Genomic DNA, 21,955 nt, shown 5'->3' with positions numbered 1-21,955 from the left:
CGCCTTTCAATCAGAGGGTCGGCGGTTCGAACAAGACACTTAACCCCAAAATAGCTCCCATAGCTGTGCCTACGGTGTGTAGATAGATACTGAAATGTAAGTCGCTTTGGATAAAAGCATCTGCTAAATGACTGTAATGTAATGAATCCTACTGAATTTGACGACTTCTAGCTCCACCATCAGGTTTTATTTTGTTGAATTTTGTGTTCAGTGCTAATCAGAAAATGTTAAATGCTTACATGGTAAACTTAAGTGGTTAACATGGTAAACAGTACACCAGCTTAAGGAAAACATTCCAACATTGTTGGGATGTGAGGATGTTAGCATGCCAACATCAGCATTTACCTCAGAGCACCACTGTGTGAATCTGTGGAATAACAAAAGGCCCTACTTAAAAAAGATAGGCATTACATGTTAAGGGTTGTGTACTTAGTGTTGGCCTGGTGTCAACAATTTTTGTTGAATATCTTTATGAGTACAGCATCAATCTTATCTGTTACATTGCGATGCAGTATTCCCATTTGTGGCTGTCTGCATTATCATTTTAACAAGGTTGTAACAACTTGGTATTCAGCCACACTCCTCACAAGTCTTTGACTTATGTGCGCTGTCAGAGCCTCGTTGGAGCTGATCGTGTTTTGTTAGGTTGTTGCACCTTTTTGTTAAATTACAACTTGAAATCTTATGTGCAAGTACAGCAGTAGATTCTTATTTAGTTTAAAGAAAGGAGAACAGATCACTACAATATCACGGAAAGATTCTTCCATCATAGTTATGTGTTTTTTGTAATTTTTAATACCTGCTATGTGATCAAAAAGACATTCAGGAATTAAGCAGGAAACATAGTAATAATAGGCAATTCACCAAATGTGTTATCCATCTCTGTAAGTCTTTTTATTATCCTGTGTTTTATTGTTTTAGGTTGTTTTTTTCAGCTTTAAGCTTCTGTACAGAACCTGGTGAAGATATGTTTCTGATAAGTGTTGTACAAAGAGGGTTTTTGTTTTTATTTTTGTCATGAAGTTCCCTCAAATCCAAACTATCCCTTTAATAACCAGTTCGTGATAGCATGCGATTCTCTCTCTAACAAATCATCTTGAATCAAAACAAAGCTGTTTTTAATCACACAGCTCTTCAAATCTCTTCATTTAATCCACCCTGTCTGTCTCGTCCTCCTCCCTTCAGCCTGTGGTTTGGACATGGACATGGAGAAGGGTTTCCCCCCAACTCAGGAGGAGCCTCCTCCCTACCCTGGCTCTCCTCCGTACCCCTCCCTGTCTCCCCCCGTTTCTCCCCCACTGCCTCCTAGCGTTCCTCATTACGCTGAGGCGGACATTGTGAGCCTGCAGGGTGTCAGTGGTAACAACACCTACGCCGTGCCCGCCTTGACCTCCTCGAGCCCCGGGGCCGACGCCGCCCCGCTGCCAGAGCTGCAGCGCCAATGTCTCATCTTCAAGGAGAAACTGGGAGAGGGACAGTTTGGAGAGGTGAGGAATGACCTGAAAATGTTTTGTGTGTGTGTGTGTGTGTGTGTGTGGAGGGAGGGGGTGGTTGTGCTTTTACCAATGTCAGTATTTATTTGGTCAAAGGTTCACCTGTGTGAAATCGAGAATCCTCAGGACCTTCCCAACTTGGAGTTTCCCTTCAATGTGAGAAAAGGTCGCCCTCTTCTGGTAGCAGTGAAGATCCTGCGCCCAGACGCCTCCAAGAACGCCAGGTGTGTAACATTACACACAGCCGAGCCTGCCGTCATTGTGGTTCACACTTCTTCTTTCCACCTTCTAAGGCTTATCTTGAAAAGAACTGACCTGCAGTGTCACATGACCCATTGATATTTTAAATTTCCATGTCACGCTTCATACCCCGATGAAGACTTGTTGGGTTGAAACGCATCAACATCCATAATTTAATAAAGCATTTTTAACTTACAATCAGAGTGCCTCGGATGTTCTGGAATATCAGGGTATATTTAGAGATGTGTAGCCGATGCCAGGAAAATGTATTGACTTTCTTGAGAACTCAGGTAGAAATATATTTTTTAGGAATGTACCATTCAATACAATTTTTGTTTTAGTTATAGCTTTAAAATGTTTCTGCTGAAATATTGCTTTCCAGGTGATGGAGAGAAGAATGTGGACTTCAAAACTTTCTGAGAACCCAGCCTTCACATACCACATCATCTTATCAAATTCCTCATTATCAACTGCATGACATTACTTAGATGTTCAGCAGAAATATGGCTGAGATTCCTTTCATCCGTCAACTACGATTCCAATATTTTCTCACATTTTAGCCCTGATTTGGTCCTCCAGCTCTTGAGAAAAACATACCTGGGCCTCTGTGGTTTTCTAGATGTCTGACTCATCACCAGCTGCGTGCTTACTTTGGCTCCCTGCTGTTTTTGCACTGGGCAGATAAAGCTCCTATCTCATGTGAGCTTATGTGGTTAGTGAGAGTCAGAGCAACACAAACATATTGACCCGCAAAACAAATCGATGAGGTGAACAGCCGGCCAGAGCTCCAGGCGGTGGTGTTGATTCAAGCGATTTCTTTTTTTTACATGAGGCCTAAAATCAACATGTTTCACTCTTTATCTTTCCTGTGCGATATCCCTTCATCTTGGTTCCTCCTTGTCCTGGTAGGAATGACTTCCTGAAAGAGGTGAAGATCCTGTCTCGCCTGAAGGACCCGAACATCATCCGTCTGCTGGGAGTGTGTGTGAGCAGTGATCCCCTCTGTATGGTTACTGAGTACATGGAATGTGGAGACTTGAACCAGTATCTGTCCCATCGAGTGCTTCTGGACAAGACGGGACCTACACATAACACCCCGACCATCAGGTAAGCCAGCAATGTGCACACACACACACACACATCACACATCCACTCAGATTTAGATGAACACACAGTCAAAGTTTTGATATATTCGTTATTCCCTCTGTCAATTTTTCCCCCCAGTTACCCGGCCCTCATCGCCATGGCCAGCCAGATTGCGTCAGGAATGAAGTTCCTTTCCTCCCTCAACTTTGTGCACCGGGATCTGGCCACGCGCAACTGTCTGGTCGGGGGGGAGAAGGGTGAGAGCGGAGAGGATCAGGGCGGTGAGCGTCACATCAAGATAGCTGACTTTGGCATGAGTAGGAACTTGTATTCAGGAGACTACTACAGGATCCAGGGCAGAGCTGTGCTGCCAATACGCTGGATGGCCTGGGAGTGTATACTCATGGTGAGAGGGCGCGTGTGTGTGTGTGTGTGCGTGATGGTAATACTGTATGTCACATTGTTGACCAGGATCAATTATAATAACGTATTACAACAATATATTTGTTTTTTAAATCTAGGAGTTTGTTTAAGTTTGAGTAAGAAACTGGTCAAATTTGAATAAGAAAAATAAATTATACCAAAATCCATGTGAGCATTTTTTAAATATAATTTCCATTATGTAAAATACTACTTTAAATGGAATCTGTTCAACAAATCAACAGCTAAAATTTATTTTCTCGCCTTTTTTTTCATCTTCAGTTTGTTTTACGGAAAGATTTTCTGGATTGTATGTGCAACAAACAGGATCTTGTTTACTGTAAACTTTGGTATTCGGTGTCTTTGTTTAGCAGGAAATACAACCTTTGTATCCACAGACACATGAATCCAGGGGGAACTTGTTAAAGCTCTTATGCTTTGTTTAAAAATTAGTGCCAAAAAAAATGTAAAGTTCAATAATGATGAACTCGTATGTAAAAGAAATCTAGTGAATGTGTCATCCCATACCAACAATTTGGCATCCTATGATAATGATGCAGATACTGATGGAGATTATGATGTTGAAGATGAACATGTCTGTCTGTGTGGTTGTGTGTTCACAGGGTAAGTTCACCACGGCCAGCGATGTGTGGGCGTTCGGGGTCACTCTGTGGGAGATGCTGAGCGTTTGTCAGGAGCAGCCGTACTCCAACCTCACAGACGAGCAAGTCATTGACAACGCCGGGGAGTTCTTCAGAGACCAGGGCAGACAGGTACAACACAGAGTCTGGAGTATGAGTGCTCGGATGTTTTATTCAGATAGTAACAGAGCTGTTCTTCATTTCCTGATATGTTTTCACATTGTGTTCAGATTGTAGTACATGTTACTGACTTCAAACTGATGATATCCGTGGCCCTCTAGTGGCCGGGCTGTGGGCCACGTCTCTTATTCGTAAGAACAATTAAAGATGTTTTTCTGCAGGAGACAAACTGTGTTGGACCAACAACAAGTGGAATTAGTGATAATTAATATTATCAAATAAAGATTAATTTAGGCATTTGTCAGAGTTGAAAACTGGTGTTTTCTTATTATTTGTAACATGTTTAAAATGAATCTATCTAAATCTAAAAAAAGAAGTCTCTTTAATGAAATGGTCCCTGCTTCCTAACACCTTCCTCCCTTTCTCTCTTGCAGGTGTATCTGAGCAGGCCAGCTGTGTGTCCTCAGGGTCTCTTCGAGCTCATGTTGAGCTGCTGGAACAGAGACTGCAAGCTCCGCCCGTCCTTCGCCGACATCCACTCCTTTCTTACGGAGGACGCCATGAACATGGTGTAGAGAGAGAACAACAGAAGGAAGAGAAAGGCAACGCTGAAGAGGGGAAACGCCTCGTTTGTTTCTGCGTCCTTGCTACAGTGGGGAAGGTGTGGTGGAGGTGCTGCACAGCAGAGGCAGAATGAGAGGGGAGAGTGGGTTGCTCGCTTTTATATTTGTACTTTTTTGGGTGGATGGGGCTGAGACGCCGCTGGTTCGGTTTATTTCCACATCAGACCCCCAACCCCAAAGGCAAAACTAACCCCAGCTTTAGACGGGTGAGCGTCCGAGCTACATTTCACGGGTGATGGGTGCAGTCTGCATAGGAACTTTCTCTCCTCTCAGATACTTTATTACAAGGGGGCTTTGTGTTACTGGTGACTAAGTGCTGTAGAGTTAATGACACAGGAAGCTGCTGAGCCTAAGTGACAGAAAATGCTCCGATCACGACCATAGCAAGCTAGGACATGAACACTTGTTAAGTTTCATGACTTTTGCGTATCCATCACAAATGCTACATGCAGGGTAATGGGTGACGGTGCACATGACACATAAACTTGTCTGAACAGCACACCTATCGTTCAGACATGAAAGTGCACATGCAGGGATTGTCTTAGTATTTATCGTATGTATAGCCTTATGCACACATTTTCGTCAAAATCGGCTTCAGCCCCTTTTTGCCCATCTGAGGCACAACAAATGATAATTTGACCAAAAGTCTATGAAAAGATTTTCATACATGGCTGACTGTTAACTTCAGATCTCACCATGTTTGTTGACCCTTCGACAGTCCTCTAACTTAACCCCAAAAACGTACACAGTGACCCTCATCCACAGCTGTAACTTCCAAGTTATTGTGGACTAATGTGAAATGATGTGGACCAGACAACAGCAGCATTTCTGCAATGCAATTACATCAGGTATCAACTCTCCCCCCCCCCCCCAAAAGTCCAAGCCATTTTTGAACCCCATTTTTGAGCCACAGAGAGAAGAACTGTGCCAAATGGACTTCTAAAACCTAAGGAAACGGGCACAGAGTCTGCTGCTGCCGATGAGACGTGACCCACAAACTGGAACGGCTTTTCCAAGCAGAGAGACAATGCTGCCATCTGGGGCAGAGGCCGGGACATCTGCTCAGGTGTTTTTGGCATTTCTTTTGTATCTGACTGCGACCCAGACACAAAGGATAGAATGAAAAATTCCACAACCAGCTGCACTTTAAATCCTACATGCATATCCCTGGCCATGATGGAACTCCTCTCTGCGAAGGGCCTGATATGATTCCTGTCGATGTGGATTCTAATGCATCTCACCTGCAGTGATTTCAGTTTTTTTACCAATGGAGATCAAAATTCAGGACGGTCTTGTCTTCCTTGTTAAATCCTCTCCGTACAAGGCATTGCCAAACCATGAGATGTAAAATATTATTTAAAAAAACAAAATGGAATGGCACCATCAATTCATCTCATTTTATGTTCGCTGTGTTGAGACGCGTCTACTCATCGAATATTCAATCTTCGCTCGTCCAAATGCATTACCGTGCTCTACAAACACTGTCACGGTGTTACTCACACAGAATTCTGGGAGTTTTGACTTTAGTGTGAATGTCAACATCAACCTCTACATTTTCCCACGTTAATACATTAAGCTGACTGCGATAGAATCAATGCTATCTACCTTACTGACTGTATAGCACTGTAAATCAGTCCTGAGGTGATCGAGATTATCAAGTAATACATGTTTACTGATTGTCAATGGTTGTGCCATTTGAGTCATTTTTGATACACTGTAGTTCAACTAAACCCATATTTTTATATATATACACTTTATGTACTTAGACACTCCTTGATGTCTGATTTCGTCCTCTGTGTCTTTTGAGGTTGAGCATAATAGTATGTACATATTTTAAGGACAGAATTGTAATTTCCTTTACTAATATATGGAAAACTCTTTGTAACATTTGGGGTCTTCTGTATCTCTGTAGAACGCTTGCTACCTTGATGCCATGGTAATTCATCGTTGTCTATTTTTGTAGATGTTTTAATAAAGTTAATCTTTTCAAGAATTGCTCTAGGTCTGTGACCATTGATTATTGTCATTATTGATTAATTGTTTGGTCAATAAAACATGAGAAAGTAGAAAATTACCATTCATATTTTCGGAGAGCCCAAAGGTAATGTCTTAAAATTGCTTTACACAAATATATTCAATTCACAATTATATAAAACAAAAGCAGCAAATCTTCACATTTGATGAACTTAATTTTACTTGACAGATTATTAGGGTATTAATAGTTTATTCATATTCTGTTTCTTAATCTCTAGTCTGCTCCATGTGGTCTTACATGAAACTTCAGTAATTAAAAAAATAAACAAGACAACAGGTTACAGTGATTAAACCATGACTTTATTGTTGGAACATTTCACTACAGATACATCTTGTACACTACACTACTTTAAAGCTATGTCATTTTGTCAACTTAAAGTACACACATGCAACAACACATTTAATGAATAGTAAAAGATTAGTCACAAAAAGAAACAAGTGGAGACTGATTTGGCTTTCATCTACGGCCGTCACTAGTGACGGCCCATGGCTTAGGATCAGTTGGATATGAGGAAGAGTTCCCTGACAGAAAAAGTGTAACGGGTTTAAGTAAGGAAGTAAACTTGACTTGACGGTTGTGGATTGACCAGGCACTTGGCGATAACAAAATGCATACGGCTTGGCAGCTGCAAAGCTTTTCTGTTAAGAGTCTGAAAACAAGAGCTCCTGAACTGTTACTCAACACCTTCCAATAGGCAAGAGCTACAAATCTGTTAAAATCTATAATAGTCACATCATAGAAAACACTATATAAAAGAACAAAAAACACACCATCTCCTCTATGTCAGTTTAAACTCCAGACAGCAAGCAAAGCAGCAGGCAGCATGCATGCATGGCTCTCCTTGACTCGCGTCCTGAAGACGCTGCAGCAAAGTCTACAGACATCGTTTGTTTTCCACCACAACACTTTCATTTCATTCAACGGGAAACCCCTGTAGCTCGTTCCCACCAACCACTTCCTTCCCCTTCATTCTGAAACATAAAAGAAAATCCTTCAAACTGATATGATTTTGGGCCCAGTAACTTAAGTCAGTTTCTACAAAAGAGTAGTGGAGTTAACTATCAACTTTGTCTCTTTTTAAAATGAACGAGTGGATGAAGCAAATGACCGTGAAGCTCGGTCCGGCAACAATTCGCCCACACACACAAAACTACGAGGTCATGCTGTGATACAGAGCTCAGCACCGTTTGACTGAAAGGCACAACAAAAAACTACAGCCAACATTTACTACATTAAAAGTAAAAAAGAAAAAAAGTGACAGTTGGTTAATTAAGTCCATATACAGAAAAAAAAATGAGGCTGGTTGATTTAGTAAAAAAGGATTGCATACTTAAGGTCAAGTATAAAACAGCAATGAGAGGAAGTCCTATTTTGGGTTTCTGTCTCCTGGTAATAACTGCTTCATTAATAATCCTATCCCTTGCAGCTACTTTTGCTGTCATCTACAGCAGAAAGCACAACAGCTCAGAGCAGGAACATGACGGAGAACGTTTAGACGGAGGAGGAACGAGGAAAAAGAGACACACAAGTGAAACACGCATGCACAGAGACGATTGGACAAGACTACGACGCTGCAGTGGTTATAGGCACAAGGAGGAGACGTGAAGCTCCTAGTCTGAATATTGGGGACACCTCTTCTGATTACTTCTGCTCTTCTTAATGCACGAGGCCGGGCGCTCCTACAACCTGCAGAGTCGACGAGAGAAACGTGAGAGGATTACCGGGTGCAGCAGTCATTCAGTCTCACATTGGACTTTCACACACACATGTGCTCCAGCTTACCTGGGAGATGTGGACTCCGGTGAGTTTCTCTACAGCGGCAGGCAGCCTGGTCATGATATCTAGCACCTCCCCAGTGAGTTTGGCCGCTCCCACCTCTGAGCCACCACTGGACACCATCGTGATCTTTTTAGCCGCCAACAGTGGCCTGCTGATCTCCTCTGCCATCTGCAGGACGAGAAACAACAGAGGAATGAATGCAGAGAAGAGGGGAATTTGAAAAGGCCAGGATAGAGATCATTATCATCATCTATTCATTCATCCGTGACGGTCAGACTGACCAGTGGCAGTTTCTCCAGCAGCATGTCCACCATGGCTCCGTCTTTGTACTGCTGGAAGGCTTCTGCTTTCTTGGACATCTGCTCCGCCTCAGCGCGGCCCTTAGCCTCCACGGCAAAAGCCTCAGCGTCACCCTTCATCTATACAGACACACACACAAATGTACAGAGTTAATATTACAATAGAAATGTACAGGGCTACAGTCAGGGGGGTGAAGTGGAAATGGCATGGAGTATTTTCAGAAAAATAGGAAAGATGCGCCAGGACTCACTTTGATGCTCTCGGCCTCTGCCTCGGCCTCCATGATGAGCTGCAGGCTGCCAGGAGGGAGGAGAGGAGAATTGTTTAATTACCTTAAGTGATTCCATATTGAATTTTGTCCTTCTCGGTGCTGTTCAGATGTTGGATGAACATCACTTGATGCCACTTAGAGCCATGATACAAGAGTCACTCACCGCTGCGCCTCAGCCAGTCTCTCCAGTCGGTACTTCTCTGCTTCTGCCGGCTTCTTCACTTTGGCCTCCAGCTCCTTCTCCTTGCGGGTGATCTCCTGCTCCTGCAGTGTAATCTGCTGGGTGCGCTCCACCACCTGAATCTGCATTTTCTCCTCCTCAATGCGCTGCTTAGTCTTGGCCACCTGGCGAAGGAAGAAAGAGGAAAAAGAAAATGACAACACTACTGAGCCTTCAATCACAGAAAAGTAATCAAGCATCATGTACAATCTGGATTGGTCCTGTTATTACAAACTCAACCAGCCAGCCCAATAAAATGTGTGGCCGTGGTGTGCACAGGGTAAACAGACAACATTTCACCTGCACAACAAAAGCATATCAAACGTAAAGCAATTGGCCCTAGAAGATCAGATCATGAACTGTACCTGGAGCTGATAGGCCATTTCTGACTCCGCCTTCTTCGTGTTGACCTCAACATCATAGGCGGCCTTCTTCAGCTCGTAGTCTCTCTGGGCTTTTGCCATCTCAATCTCGTTCTTGTACTGAGCTGAAACCTTCTCCTGCATTGCGTGGGCCTCCTGTGTAGAGCACGTAAGCAGGACAGAATACCGATGAATTTTGGGATTCTTTTCAAACTTAACGATTATTCTCATTTTCGGATTGTCCATAGAATTTTACCCTCATGACAGAATCCCGTTTGTACTGAGCCTCTCCAATCCTGGCATCCTTCTGCACCTGGGCTGTTCTGGCTTTACCCAGAGAGTGAAGGTAGTCCTGTGAGGGGAAACAGGGACGGTCAGCTGTGAGACAAGCAGTACAAAGGATGGTAGTGCATTCAGCAAACAAAAACCAGAGACGGTGTGGTTACCACTGAAGACCTAATTCACTAAGTCACCAATGTAAAGAGCAGTTGGAGGTCTCAGAGACAGTGAGTCAATATCATTACTTAAGTCCATTACTGCAACAGAGGAAATCATGTGACGCTAAAAGCTTTCATATAAAAAACGTTCAGGCTCACAGCGACACTTAGGATTCCTGCTGCTCCAGTAATCAGTGTGTGGTGTTTTACATGTTTGCCATTAGCCCTGGCAGAAAATTAACCCAAACAGACAGGAAGTACCTGATCATCATGAACATCTTTCAGTGTATAGCTGACGACACCGATCCCCATGTTGACCAGGTCAGAGGAGGCCACTTTAAAGACCTGCTCAGAGAACTTCTTACGGTCCTGATAGATCTCCTGTACACAGGGAGAGATACATTGTAGAAGTAAGTGATGAGTCATAAACATAATCTTTTATAGATGGAAAATATCAAGCGAATCCATTTGACACAGTCAGAACACCAACCTCCACAGTTAAATGGGCAATGATGGCTCTCTGGTGACCCTCCAGTGTTTCTAGAGCAATCGTGGAAATCTCGGCCTCAGACTTGCCCATAAACATTTGGCAGGCAGTGGCCAACATCTCCTTGTTCTGGCCCTGGATCTTCACCTGGATAAAGACAGGAAAGAGAATGGGAAAAAGCATGAAGCAGGTCAGACATGAAATAAAAATCTGGCATTATAGATGCCACAGTCAGATGTTTTTTCTTTCTATTTTGCACTTTTCAAAACAATCAACTTCCTATAAAAATAGCCAAGGACTCACTACATTCTTTCGCTAAGGGGACGTCCCATTGGCCCTTTCCATCCATCACAGTGTCATCTTCCTTTCCCTTGTTTACTAACAGTAAATAACCTTTAAACTGCACTGAATCTGCATGCTGTGTGTTTATATACGGTACTGATGAGTCATCCACAGTTTCTTGTTCCTGTCCACTCATACTGTAAATGAATCCGTTATACAGAGAGCATGAGACCTGTATCTGTAGACAGATGTTTTAAATAGCAGCTGAACGTCTTCCCTGCCTTTTGGTGTATATGCAAAAAAAAATTAAATCTATTATAATAACTTTTATAATATATATCTAAATATAATTTTTGACTCAATTCCATAAAAGCTGTGCGGTATTTTCATTTCCAAAGCATACCTGTGCAATGCCGGTGACAGAGATAGGGACCCCATGACGGGTGTAGACCTTGTCACTCTTCACATTTAGAGTCAGAGTGTTGAGAGCAATTCTGAGAAGAAAAGGCATAAAATAAAAGGAAAGGGTGAGCTATAATAACAAAGAGCAAGAATGAAAAGGCACAGCATGAGAGAGACGGAGGGAATTAAGTCAATTATCAGCCACAAAACAGCAGCCCGGTAATGGATACAGCAGTCAGACAAGATGTCAGCACATCTCTCCGACCAACATTCATTTCCATTGTAAGCTGACCAGTACTGCTATGAGGAATAGAGACTGAATAAAAGGATCACCTCTGGATCTTCTGAATACAAGGGAGGACAAACACTCTTCCTCCAGCAATCATTAGAGGAGGAGACCGGCCAAAGCCTGCAGAGAAAGAAGGGAGGAGAGAACCCATAACATAAACAATATGCTACCATTTATTAACATACAGCTGGTTATTCACAGAGTAACTGGATCTAGGACATGGTTTAATGTGCAACCCAGTAGTACGACAATATAAATATAATGCTATTCATTCACGACAGCTTGAGTACACTTTACAGCAAGCTGGAGAATTCTTAGTTTACTCCACTTTAAGTGTTGCTCAATAACATCTCATCACAAGACATGTGGTGATTAAATCACATGACATAAGTTTTCCATTCCACTGTAAACAAAACTCATATTATCACAGGATTGTTATGACACATCACGTAGTACAGTTGCCTTCTGAAAGGTTTGTAACAATATTACATAAGCATTCAATATTTCATTACTCAACTTTTCTTACCATCCAGGGGTTTATTATTATTATTTATTATGAGAGAAATAATCATGAGATGTAGGCAAAAGATATGAAAGAAAGTATCTCACCAGACACCACCATGGCTTCATTGGGTCCACACGTGTAAAACATCTTGATTTCTGATTTGAAGCAAAGACCAAAAAGACCATGTCAAAGTATGGACATGTGGTTAGCTTAAAACACAGCGCCATGTTTTCTTGGATATCACTGGGGTGCATTTTTATTCATGTATTGTAGAGAACATGCACTACTGCTCATTGGTCATAAACAATATTATGGTTTTATGACAGTATCAAACACTATTTACTGTGTTGAACCTTAAATGCAATTTAAATTGATGGCACCACTATACAATAGACTGATTCCTAATATCGTAATCTCAAGAGGGTTTTTTTGATCGATGGATTATTTAGGTGTAAAAACAGTGAGGAGTTTGGTAGTAACACAACTGACACGTTTATGTCAATGAAGCTTCGATCGTTCGATTCGAACGTTATTTTTCACAGAGAACAAGCCCCGCCCCCTATAAACAACTCCCATACAGCGCAGACGGTCTGACTGTTGCCTGGTCCCTTTAACGAACGACGTGTTGTCGAATATTAGAATAAAAACGCATCGCTGCTCGTAAAAAAAATGTCAGACATATAGTACAACGAATGTAGGACCGAATAACGGTTTGCAAAAACGACTAGTTCGCATGCTAACGTTAGCTAGCTGATAAAAAAAGACAGCGGAATAGGGTCTGGGTCGATAACGTCACTAACGTACGCCTGTGGAAAACAGACCAGCGTTTAGCTATCCCACACATCTATTCACGACAACTACATGATGTAGCACATCGAACTGATCGCTCCGTGTAACTTACCGATATCCGGTCAATACTGAAGTAAATCCTTTTTTTAAAAGACTAACTTGAGGTCAGTTTAGTGTTGCAACGGTCAGCCACTAAGCCGTTTTCCCGTCAAATGGAATGGCAAAAATGTCTGTGAGAAGAGGGGGAAGTGTGCAGTGACCACGCCCATCCTCACGACACTAGCGTCCTACGTCAGTCGCCATCTAGTGGTTGATCATGATAACTGCACTCTATCTGTCTGTCTGTCTATCTATCGATCTACTGTGTCTGTCTGTTTGTCTGTCTGTCTGTCTGTATGTCTGTCTGTCTGTCTGTATGTCTGTATGTCTGTATGTCTGTATGTCTATCTATCTACTGTGTCTGTCTGTCTGTCTGTCTGTCTGTATGTCTGTATGTCTGTATGTCTATATATCTACTGTGTCTGTCTGTCTGTATGTCTATCTATCCATCCATCCATCCATCTCGGTCTGTCTGTCTGTAATGCAACTGCTCTGCCATAAAGTCTACTTTTATGATGCCTAACTTGTTCAGTTTTTTCTACACTTTCATGAGGTGTTAAATTCAATTATATATTTTTGCATTGAGGTCCTGGTTGGGGATGGTTTTGCACTGATCTACATAAAATCCAAAAGTGTTATAATAATCTGCCCCCACTGTATGTAAATGAAAAGGGTGAACAATCATAAACACTTATCAATATATTGTAGTTACCTTAGTAGTAGTCACCTTAAACTTGGACCTCAGGGATAAACATATAATTTAATTTTGAGATGGTTTAAACATGTTGATTTTCGTGGACCTTCAGTTGCCAGCTATCACAGTAAGGTTTGAGACGTTGATGAATCTACATCCTAATAAATTCGACTGCTTATTTGTGCATTGAAGGTCCGATTTAAACGGAAGATTTAGCAGACAGAGAATACACCAAACAGAACACAGGATTACAAGTCCGAAACACTATTACCGTATAAACAATTATTAGGTTTAGGTTGTGATATTAAAAGTAATTGCCCATACATCAACTGTCTGAGATGACATTTTAAACAATCACCACCAATGTTCACCTAGAAAAACATAAAACATGTTATTAATAGTCAGCCCATCACCAACGTATCTCAACTGGAATAATGTCTGAAGCAGGTGCACACCAATGTGCTTGATGTTTCATGTATTTAGATATGATAGTGTGCACACTTGCAATGGAGTCTTGCATTACAATTAGACTCAGTGGTAGGACTATGACCACTTCTATTAGTAAAATAAATTCAGAACTAGACTATTTCATATGAATAAAAATCATCCTGCAGCAGAGATTAGTTCCTAACTCTGTAGTCCACTAACTCTAATCTGAATCCATAGACATGGAGGATTCTGGATTTGTTCCTGTCTGATGTGAGCTGAGAACAGAGACCTGGCTCACCCACCCGGCCCACTCTGACCAGACCTCAACCTTTTGAGCCCAGACTCTTTGCCACTGGTGTGAGGTTACATAGAGCAAATGTTTTTCCTCCTCCTTTTTGTCCAGGTTGTTGAGTCGAGGAGGAGTGAAGGTACTTCTTCTCTCTCTCTCTCTCTCTCTCTCTCTCTCTCTCTCTCTCTCTCTCTCACACACACACACACACACACACACACTCACACTCATATGTATACAGTATATACTGTATATATTACTCTATTCTTACACTGCTACTGCTACTTGTTTACACCTTGTGCATTTGCTAGATTTTATGCTGCTATTGTGTATTTGTACACTGGACAGCACTTTGAATACTGTTCTTATTTTGAAAGTATTTTTATTATTTTTGTCTATATTATTTTTAATATCAGGGACAGCCATCGTAATTAAGTTGTATTGTTGTCTTGTGCAACAGTGTAATGACAATTCTCTCATATCCAGAATTATAGCTTTTTGGTACCAGTAATAATCTAACTCTTACAGTATGCCGCTGTCTCTGGGAGGTCTGGAAGAGTAAAGGGCAGCTTTTATGCTGCTTGATAAATATACACGGACATCCATGTATGTCCAACAAACTTTATTATAAGACTGTGTCAGCTCACAAAATCATAAAACCCCAAAATGGATACAGAACAGCTTGGACCTTGACGTTAAATTGTTTTTTTCAATTGTTCTTTCCAAAGCTAAAAATGACCTTGAGCTTTTAGGCTGTAATGGATGAGCAATCTTTGAAGTGCCCCCAAAAAAAGAAGAAAATCTCATTTCCATGACAACTGGCAGATGAAGATTTAATTTGATTTCACTTCGTTGCTTTCTGAAATGGGTCCTGCGTCACAAGATGTAGCCTACTCTCTTTCACATAACAAAACACAACATTTATACAAACATACACATCAGACATGACGATTGCTGCAACGCAAAGTTTCATGGTTTGCTTTCACAGTCAGTGCTTAGCCTAAACCCAGATCTTAAAAGAAGTGTAACATGACTCCAGGCCGACTGAGACCTTAAACTGATTTGACAGTTTGACAGACAAAAGCGTTCTTAACTTAATTAACCAGATATGTAATATGATAATAAACAACAACAACAACAACAACAACATCAACTACAGAACAGCTACTAAATGGGCCTTCTGGTGAGACAAAGGACCCTGAGGAGAGGGGCTTGAGCTGGCTGACCCCATCTTGTCCCTGGTTTGAAACTGAAATGTCTACCATCTGTCTACTCTGCAGGGAGTGTTACAGCAAGAGTGATTTTAAAACTGCTGATTGGTCATTCAGCTTCCAAATCTGAAATAAAAAAAACTGCAATACATGTCAGTCACTGGCTGTTATTGGACAGCAGCTGATAAAATGCTGTTCAATCTCTATATCTTATTTCCACACCCTGATTTGCAGCAGCGCCCCTCCTCATCCCGGCTCCGGGTCAGCCTTCTCAGCCAATCCGCGTTCAGCATCAGCCGGGTCTGGGTCTAGCCACGCCCACTCCCCTGCCCCAACCTCGCTCTGGAAGCGCTCCAACATTATAAATGCATTGTCCTGCGCTTCTACGTTAGTCTTGGGTCGGCTCCTCTTCCCTGCGAAGTGACTTGTCTGCTCGTCGTTGTAAAACTTTTGCATCCGCTATGAGGGAAATCGTTCACATCCAGGCCGGCCAGTGCGGTAACCAGATTGGTGCCAAGGTAAGAAGAAAATACTTATTGATAGAATATTTATTCTTTTATAGCATAATGTTTCCTCTCACTGTTACAAAAAATGAATATCCACCGGCTCATTATGCAAGACACACCCATTAAGCTTTTTTAAAGTCTCCATGTAGCTGATTGTTTGTCTGTGTAAGAAGACAAAGGACTCCTTTTGTCTCATTGTGCATGAATAAAAAAACATTCCGTTCATACACGACATAGCGTTATGTATTTAGACTCATCACAAATCATAAAAGATCACTTATAACTTATATTTTTTTCATCACTTTTCTGTCTGGATCTTGAGCACTGCGGTAGCCGGTATAGGTGGGTGTGGAGCAGCGGACCGTGCTTACTCACATATAAATAACGGTATAACGGGGCTTTTGTGTCTCGACTAGTTTTTGTTCACACAACACCGGGCGTGTCTGCGTCTCAACAGCTGAGGGCTCAGCTGACCTCAAGATATTGTCTGGGGAAAAGAAAGAAGAAGAAAAAACGGGTCTATTCTTCACTTGTCAGCGCCCCTCAGTCAGAGTATTCAGCACCGGGCTCTTAGTCTTGCACACACAGATATGGCTGGTATATCAGACAATGAGTGGGAGCTGGGATGGTAGGCCTGGATATTTTTTTTCCCCCAAATGGCTGATGGATCAATAGTCCATATTGATTATATTTTATTCCTGCAGGTTAGATGCAGACAGCTGCTTCAGCTGGTGAGAAAGCAGGGGGGCTGTGGAAAGGGTGTGGCATGGATAATTGGATAAGAAAGAATTGTTCCTTTAAAATAGACTGATGAAGTGCATTTTGCATCATCAGTGCTCTTAGCAAGAAAATACTCTCATATACTTGCTTTTGTCAATTTTGTATTCAATTTGCATGCATTTGACACTATAGTCTCCTTAATAGGTCCCTGCAGTCTGCCTCACATCACCCACCCAGTCTTACCTCAACAATAATAGTCAATAGCATGTCTTCATGGCCCCTTATTATCCCTGTCTTATTACCTCCTTTTGTTTTACAACTGATCATTTGCTACAGAGAGCATGTTTAAATGGGACCTTTCAAACACACAAACACACACACACACACACACACACACACACACACACACACACACAGGAATCTGGCCCTATTCAAATAGAGTTTAAAGACCACACTAACAATGGCCCATATCGTTATCATTGTGATGCTCTGCTTACAGAGATTTTTATGTCCAGTAAAGCAGGGCCTGTCTGTGTAATCAGTTTATTTCCTCTCTTAACCATATTAGGGGAAGGGTGTGGGAGGAATGGAGGAAACAGCTGATGCACAGTGGGTGAAGTCATTGGGTTCATAACTGATATGTCTCGGAAGAATGGCTAGTAGAAAGAAACACATATAACCACTATATATACTTTTATTGAATTTGTATAGCAGTTGTACCACAGAATGTAAACTTTAGTAAGTAGGGGTATGCAATTGGAGGTATTGCAGTACATGTATATCCATCTCCCCTTCTAAAGCATGGGACATAACCTGTGTCTTTGCATTGTCCAATATGGTGTTAAAATAACTACTGGCAGTGAGGATCCACATTTGTTTCCAGTCCTTCAGGACTCATTGACTCAGATGTCCAGTGGATATGATTGACAGAATTGCTGAAGAGCTACACTGTGGTGAATTAGGTCAGGGTGTGGCATTGCCTTCCTGCTTATTGTCCCCATTTTTTCTCTATGAATATTTTCAGTCTTTGCTGATAGCCATCTACTGTGTCACTGTCAAATATCTGTCAGTTTCTCAGTCTTTTTGGTCGTTCTTTTTCAACTCTTTGTTCTCTTTATCCTGCTGTGATCTCCCTCATATTGAGGTCACTTGGTCATTTTTGTTTTACGTGGTCTTATTTAAATGTCATGATACTCAGACTACAGCTGACTCCCAATCTCTTAAGTACTGAGCAGCAATACAGCCCGCTTATCCAGATTACTCTAAATCCTCCTACTGCTGCTGTTTGCAGAACATGACGAAAAAAGCCCTTATTTGGGAGATATCACAAAAATATGTGCAAGCAAATGTCTGGCTGTGTATGCAGCAGTCCCGCCTACTAATGGGATTTAATGCATACACAGTGTGAGTGTGGTCTTTAAAGAGTGAACAAGACATGAATACAGATCTGAAGACAAGCAGTGTCTCCAGTGTAGTGTGACTGCCTGCAAATGGAGTTTGTTTGCAGTGTTGCCCCTGGAGTGATCTGCAGCCCCTTTGTGCTCCCTCCTTTGCATTTTACATGTGAAAGAACTGCATTCTGCTGAGTCATCACTCGTTAACTTAGCGGGGGGGGGGGGGAGCAGGAAATATGAACAGCTGCATTGTATTAAATTGGTTAATATATGGCTTGGTGAAAGGAGGAAAAATCCTGTCATTTTTTTAACAGAATCCAAAAATGCAAACCCACTGCTGTTTTCTTCGTTTAAAGTCCCCGGTCAAATAAACCGCATTGCTAATGGGCACGTGTGTACTTTCTTTGGAAGCAACTGTCAAGTGATACCTTCCATTTTGTGTCCGCAGTTCTGGGAAGTCATCAGCGATGAGCATGGCATCGATCCCACAGGGACTTACCACGGAGACAGTGACCTGCAGCTGGACAGGATCAGTGTCTACTACAATGAGGCCACCGGTAAGTTAATATCTATGAAGTATATTATGTGAACACATGCTCAGCTTTGCTATTTCATTCTGAATTATAACTTAAGACATGTTGTTACATACTCATGTCTGCTGTCGAGCATGGATTTTGTCACATTAAATATCCTGTGTAACATCTAAAAATGTGTTTTTCTGCATTATTGAATTGGTATGTTTTCTCTCTCTCTCTCTCTCTCTCTCTCTCGCTCTCTCTCTCTCTCTCTCTCTCGCTCTCGCTCTCCCTCCCTGCCTTTTCTCTTTCTCGTGAAGGAGGCAAATATGTCCCTCGGGCCATTCTGGTGGACTTGGAGCCTGGCACCATGGACTCTGTGAGGTCTGGACCCTTTGGACAGATCTTCAGGCCAGACAATTTTGTGTTTGGTGGGTGAAATACATCCATTTTCTCATGATGCTGAATGACTTGAGCCTTTTTTATGAACAATGGCTCACCTGTATGTCACTCCTTCTCCTCCAGGTCAGAGCGGTGCTGGAAACAACTGGGCCAAGGGTCACTACACAGAGGGAGCTGAGTTGGTGGACTCAGTCCTAGATGTGGTCCGCAAAGAGTCAGAGAGCTGTGACTGCTTGCAGGGCTTCCAGCTCACCCACTCTCTTGGTGGAGGAACTGGGTCCGGTATGGGAACCCTGCTCATCAGCAAGATCCGTGAGGAGTACCCCGACCGTATCATGAACACCTTCAGTGTGGTGCCCTCCCCCAAGGTAACATACCCTTGTGATAGGGCATAACAATTTGGTGTTTCAATTTTAGTTTGTCTTGCCTTAGGATTTTCTCAGCTAAGATCATGAGACTAAAGAACGATTCTGCGTGTTTTCTGTCCTCAGGTGTCGGACACAGTGGTTGAGCCCTACAATGCCACCCTCTCAGTCCACCAGCTTGTAGAGAACACAGATGAAACCTACTGTATTGACAATGAGGCCCTGTACGACATTTGCTTCCGTACTCTGAAACTCACCACACCCACCTACGGAGACCTTAACCACCTTGTGTCCGCCACCATGAGCGGGGTCACCACCTGCCTGCGCTTCCCCGGTCAGCTCAACGCTGATCTTCGCAAACTGGCTGTCAACATGGTGCCTTTCCCCCGTTTGCACTTCTTCATGCCTGGCTTCGCCCCCCTGACCAGCAGAGGCAGCCAGCAGTACAGAGCCCTCACAGTGCCCGAGCTCACCCAGCAGGTGTTCGATGCCAAGAACATGATGGCTGCATGCGACCCACGTCACGGCCGCTACCTGACCGTCGCCGCCGTGTTCCGTGGACGCATGTCCATGAAGGAGGTCGACGAGCAGATGCTGAACGTCCAGAACAAGAACAGCAGTTACTTCGTCGAATGGATCCCCAACAACGTGAAGACCGCCGTCTGTGACATTCCACCCCGTGGCCTCAAGATGGCCGTCACTTTCATTGGCAACAGCACAGCCATCCAGGAGCTGTTCAAGCGTATCTCAGAGCAGTTCACAGCCATGTTCCGCCGTAAGGCCTTCTTGCATTGGTACACAGGCGAAGGTATGGATGAGATGGAGTTCACTGAAGCAGAGAGCAACATGAATGATCTGGTGTCTGAGTACCAGCAGTACCAGGATGCCACTGCTGAGGAAGAGGGTGAATTTGAGGAGGAGGCTGAAGATGACGCCTGAAGATAAAAATGTGAAAGTCAAGACATCAATGCCAAAATGAAAAACATAGTGTGAGAAGCATTGCTAGAATTAAACTTTAGCATAGATATAATTTGTGATTCACTACAAATAAAGATGTCAAATGAAAATGTGTTTGCATTTCATTAATGCGTACAATTTTTCATATTTGTTGGATAAAACATCAACTACAACTCAGCCATCATATCTCAATCATATTTCAAAACTGTATAAAATGTAAAGGATTGAATATTGACGCAGATTTCCAGAGATGGATGAATGTTAATTCTGTTGAGGTCAGCAGTTTCTGCATTAGAGGATACTGATGTGCAGTCACGTGCTGTTTCCTGCTGCTATGAAAAAAACCTGCTTCATTCAATTTTGTTATGCATGGTTAGAAGGTTTAATGTCTGTTCCATGAGCTATAAAACAGTTACGTAATATTTTTACAACTCAACAAGTAAAAACAATTGTATGTGTTTGTAGTTTCTTGTAAGGCTTTGCATTAAAATTTCTGTGGAGAAACTCAGGGACTCAAGACAGCTTCTCAATGTTTGTAATAAAGCAGCACCTACCTCAAGGCTCTTATCAAGAGGGCTGTGCTTTAGCACTGCATATATTAAAACAATTTGTTTTAGGAATACAGAGCAGAAGTTTTGCCTTGTACAAAGTATATGAAAATAGAAAATGAAGCTACATCTAAACGGTACTAAAAAATAGAATCTCTTTGGACCACTGTGAAGAATTTAAGTTTAGAAAGCATTCCTAGTATGTTTAAATACACCCCTAGTGGTGGATATCTTATGTCAATGTTTATTTATAAGATTTAGGCCAAAGGTATTATTATATAAAATGTCATAACATGTTTAATTGTAGAAGTGTTAAACCATAAAAGCATAACCATTGAATATATTAAACTAAAGGTATAGTGTTGAGCTGTGAGGGAGAGACAGGGACCTTTGAGATAGGCTTTTCAGATTTGAAAGCGACCCTATGGTGAAGAGTTTGGAGAGGCCGGCTTCAGGAATGTGAGAAGGTGTGAGCCAGCGGGGGAAAGATACCTGCTGGGCAAGGGAAGATGACCACAAGACAATGGGCCAATAGGCCAAGGGGAAGCTTATTGGAGTTCAGCCAATCACAAAGCTGATATTGGACTTTTAAAGTTTCTGGCGGGGACTTTAAAGTATAAGACATTGCTGCCGAGGATTTCTCTTCAGTTCTCGTCGCTGGCCATCTTACAGATAATCAGGGAGCTGGCCTGTTGGATGGGGGCGCATTAACTCTGATCAGCGGAACATATTCTATCGATAGTGTACTTCAGTTTGTAAGTGTTTTGCTTCTGTAGTTATTAAATATCTTTTGATTTGATTTTAATTTGGAACAGCTGATTTTTTGGCCCTGCTCTGCTGACAAAAGATGCAGCATTAGGAGACATGCAGCCTCCCTTTGTCTGCGAGAGAGTTTAGACCCTAACACCACCTCATGAAATGTAACTTACAGCAAACTAAAAAGGTCTTGGTAAATAAAACAAAGAAGTAGGCCTAAGCAACTGGATAATGTCAAATTGTAAATGTTTCTAACTATCTATCAGAACATTTCCCAAAAGTTGTGTAA

The 21,955-nt window shown here is 42.2% G+C and overlaps 3 protein-coding genes across 6 annotated transcripts in view; 2 read left to right on the top strand and 1 right to left on the bottom strand.

Moving 5' to 3' along the window:
- ddr1 (discoidin domain receptor tyrosine kinase 1) overlaps nucleotides 1-6,616 on the top strand; it is a 36,627-nt gene extending 30,011 nt beyond the window's left edge. For all 4 annotated transcript variants that reach the window (XM_068736500.1, XM_068736501.1, XM_068736499.1 and 1 more), the window contains 6 exons: nucleotides 1,186-1,487; nucleotides 1,590-1,717; nucleotides 2,643-2,840; nucleotides 2,958-3,225; nucleotides 3,863-4,012; nucleotides 4,435-6,616. In XM_068736500.1, the coding sequence (XP_068592601.1) occupies nucleotides 1,186-1,487; nucleotides 1,590-1,717; nucleotides 2,643-2,840; nucleotides 2,958-3,225; nucleotides 3,863-4,012; nucleotides 4,435-4,575 (1,187 nt within the window). In that variant the 3' untranslated portion in view covers nucleotides 4,576-6,616. The remainder of the gene's footprint in view (nucleotides 1-1,185; nucleotides 1,488-1,589; nucleotides 1,718-2,642; nucleotides 2,841-2,957; nucleotides 3,226-3,862; nucleotides 4,013-4,434) is intronic.
- Nucleotides 6,617-6,935: 319 nt separating this feature from the next.
- On the bottom strand, nucleotides 6,936-13,029 carry flot1b (flotillin 1b). Its single transcript, XM_068735736.1, has 13 exons — nucleotides 12,894-13,029; nucleotides 12,097-12,147; nucleotides 11,532-11,607; nucleotides 11,200-11,290; nucleotides 10,518-10,661; nucleotides 10,289-10,408; nucleotides 9,847-9,942; nucleotides 9,594-9,746; nucleotides 9,172-9,353; nucleotides 8,988-9,033; nucleotides 8,719-8,856; nucleotides 8,441-8,605; nucleotides 6,936-8,344 (listed from the first exon to the last, which is right to left on the bottom strand). The coding sequence occupies exons 2-13, from the start codon at nucleotides 12,137-12,139 to the stop codon at nucleotides 8,315-8,317; spliced, it is 1,284 nt and encodes a 427-aa protein (XP_068591837.1). The 5' UTR covers nucleotides 12,140-12,147; nucleotides 12,894-13,029; the 3' UTR covers nucleotides 6,936-8,314.
- Nucleotides 13,030-15,892: 2,863 nt separating this feature from the next.
- On the top strand, nucleotides 15,893-20,857 carry tubb5 (tubulin, beta 5). The gene is made up of 5 exons (XM_068735975.1): nucleotides 15,893-16,021; nucleotides 18,572-18,680; nucleotides 18,959-19,069; nucleotides 19,164-19,408; nucleotides 19,532-20,857. The coding sequence occupies exons 1-5, from the start codon at nucleotides 15,965-15,967 to the stop codon at nucleotides 20,342-20,344; spliced, it is 1,335 nt and encodes a 444-aa protein (XP_068592076.1). The 5' UTR covers nucleotides 15,893-15,964; the 3' UTR covers nucleotides 20,345-20,857.
- The last annotated feature ends 1,098 nt before the right edge of the window (nucleotides 20,858-21,955 follow it).

Source organism: Cebidichthys violaceus, unplaced genomic scaffold (assembly GCF_023349555.1).
Source record: "Cebidichthys violaceus isolate CVI_PGR_0920_01 unplaced genomic scaffold, fCebVio1.0.p SCAF_7, whole genome shotgun sequence".
NCBI lineage: Eukaryota > Metazoa > Chordata > Actinopteri > Perciformes > Stichaeidae > Cebidichthys > Cebidichthys violaceus.
Note: the sequence above shows the minus strand (reverse complement) of the source record. Positions and strands in the feature narration are given on the sequence as shown.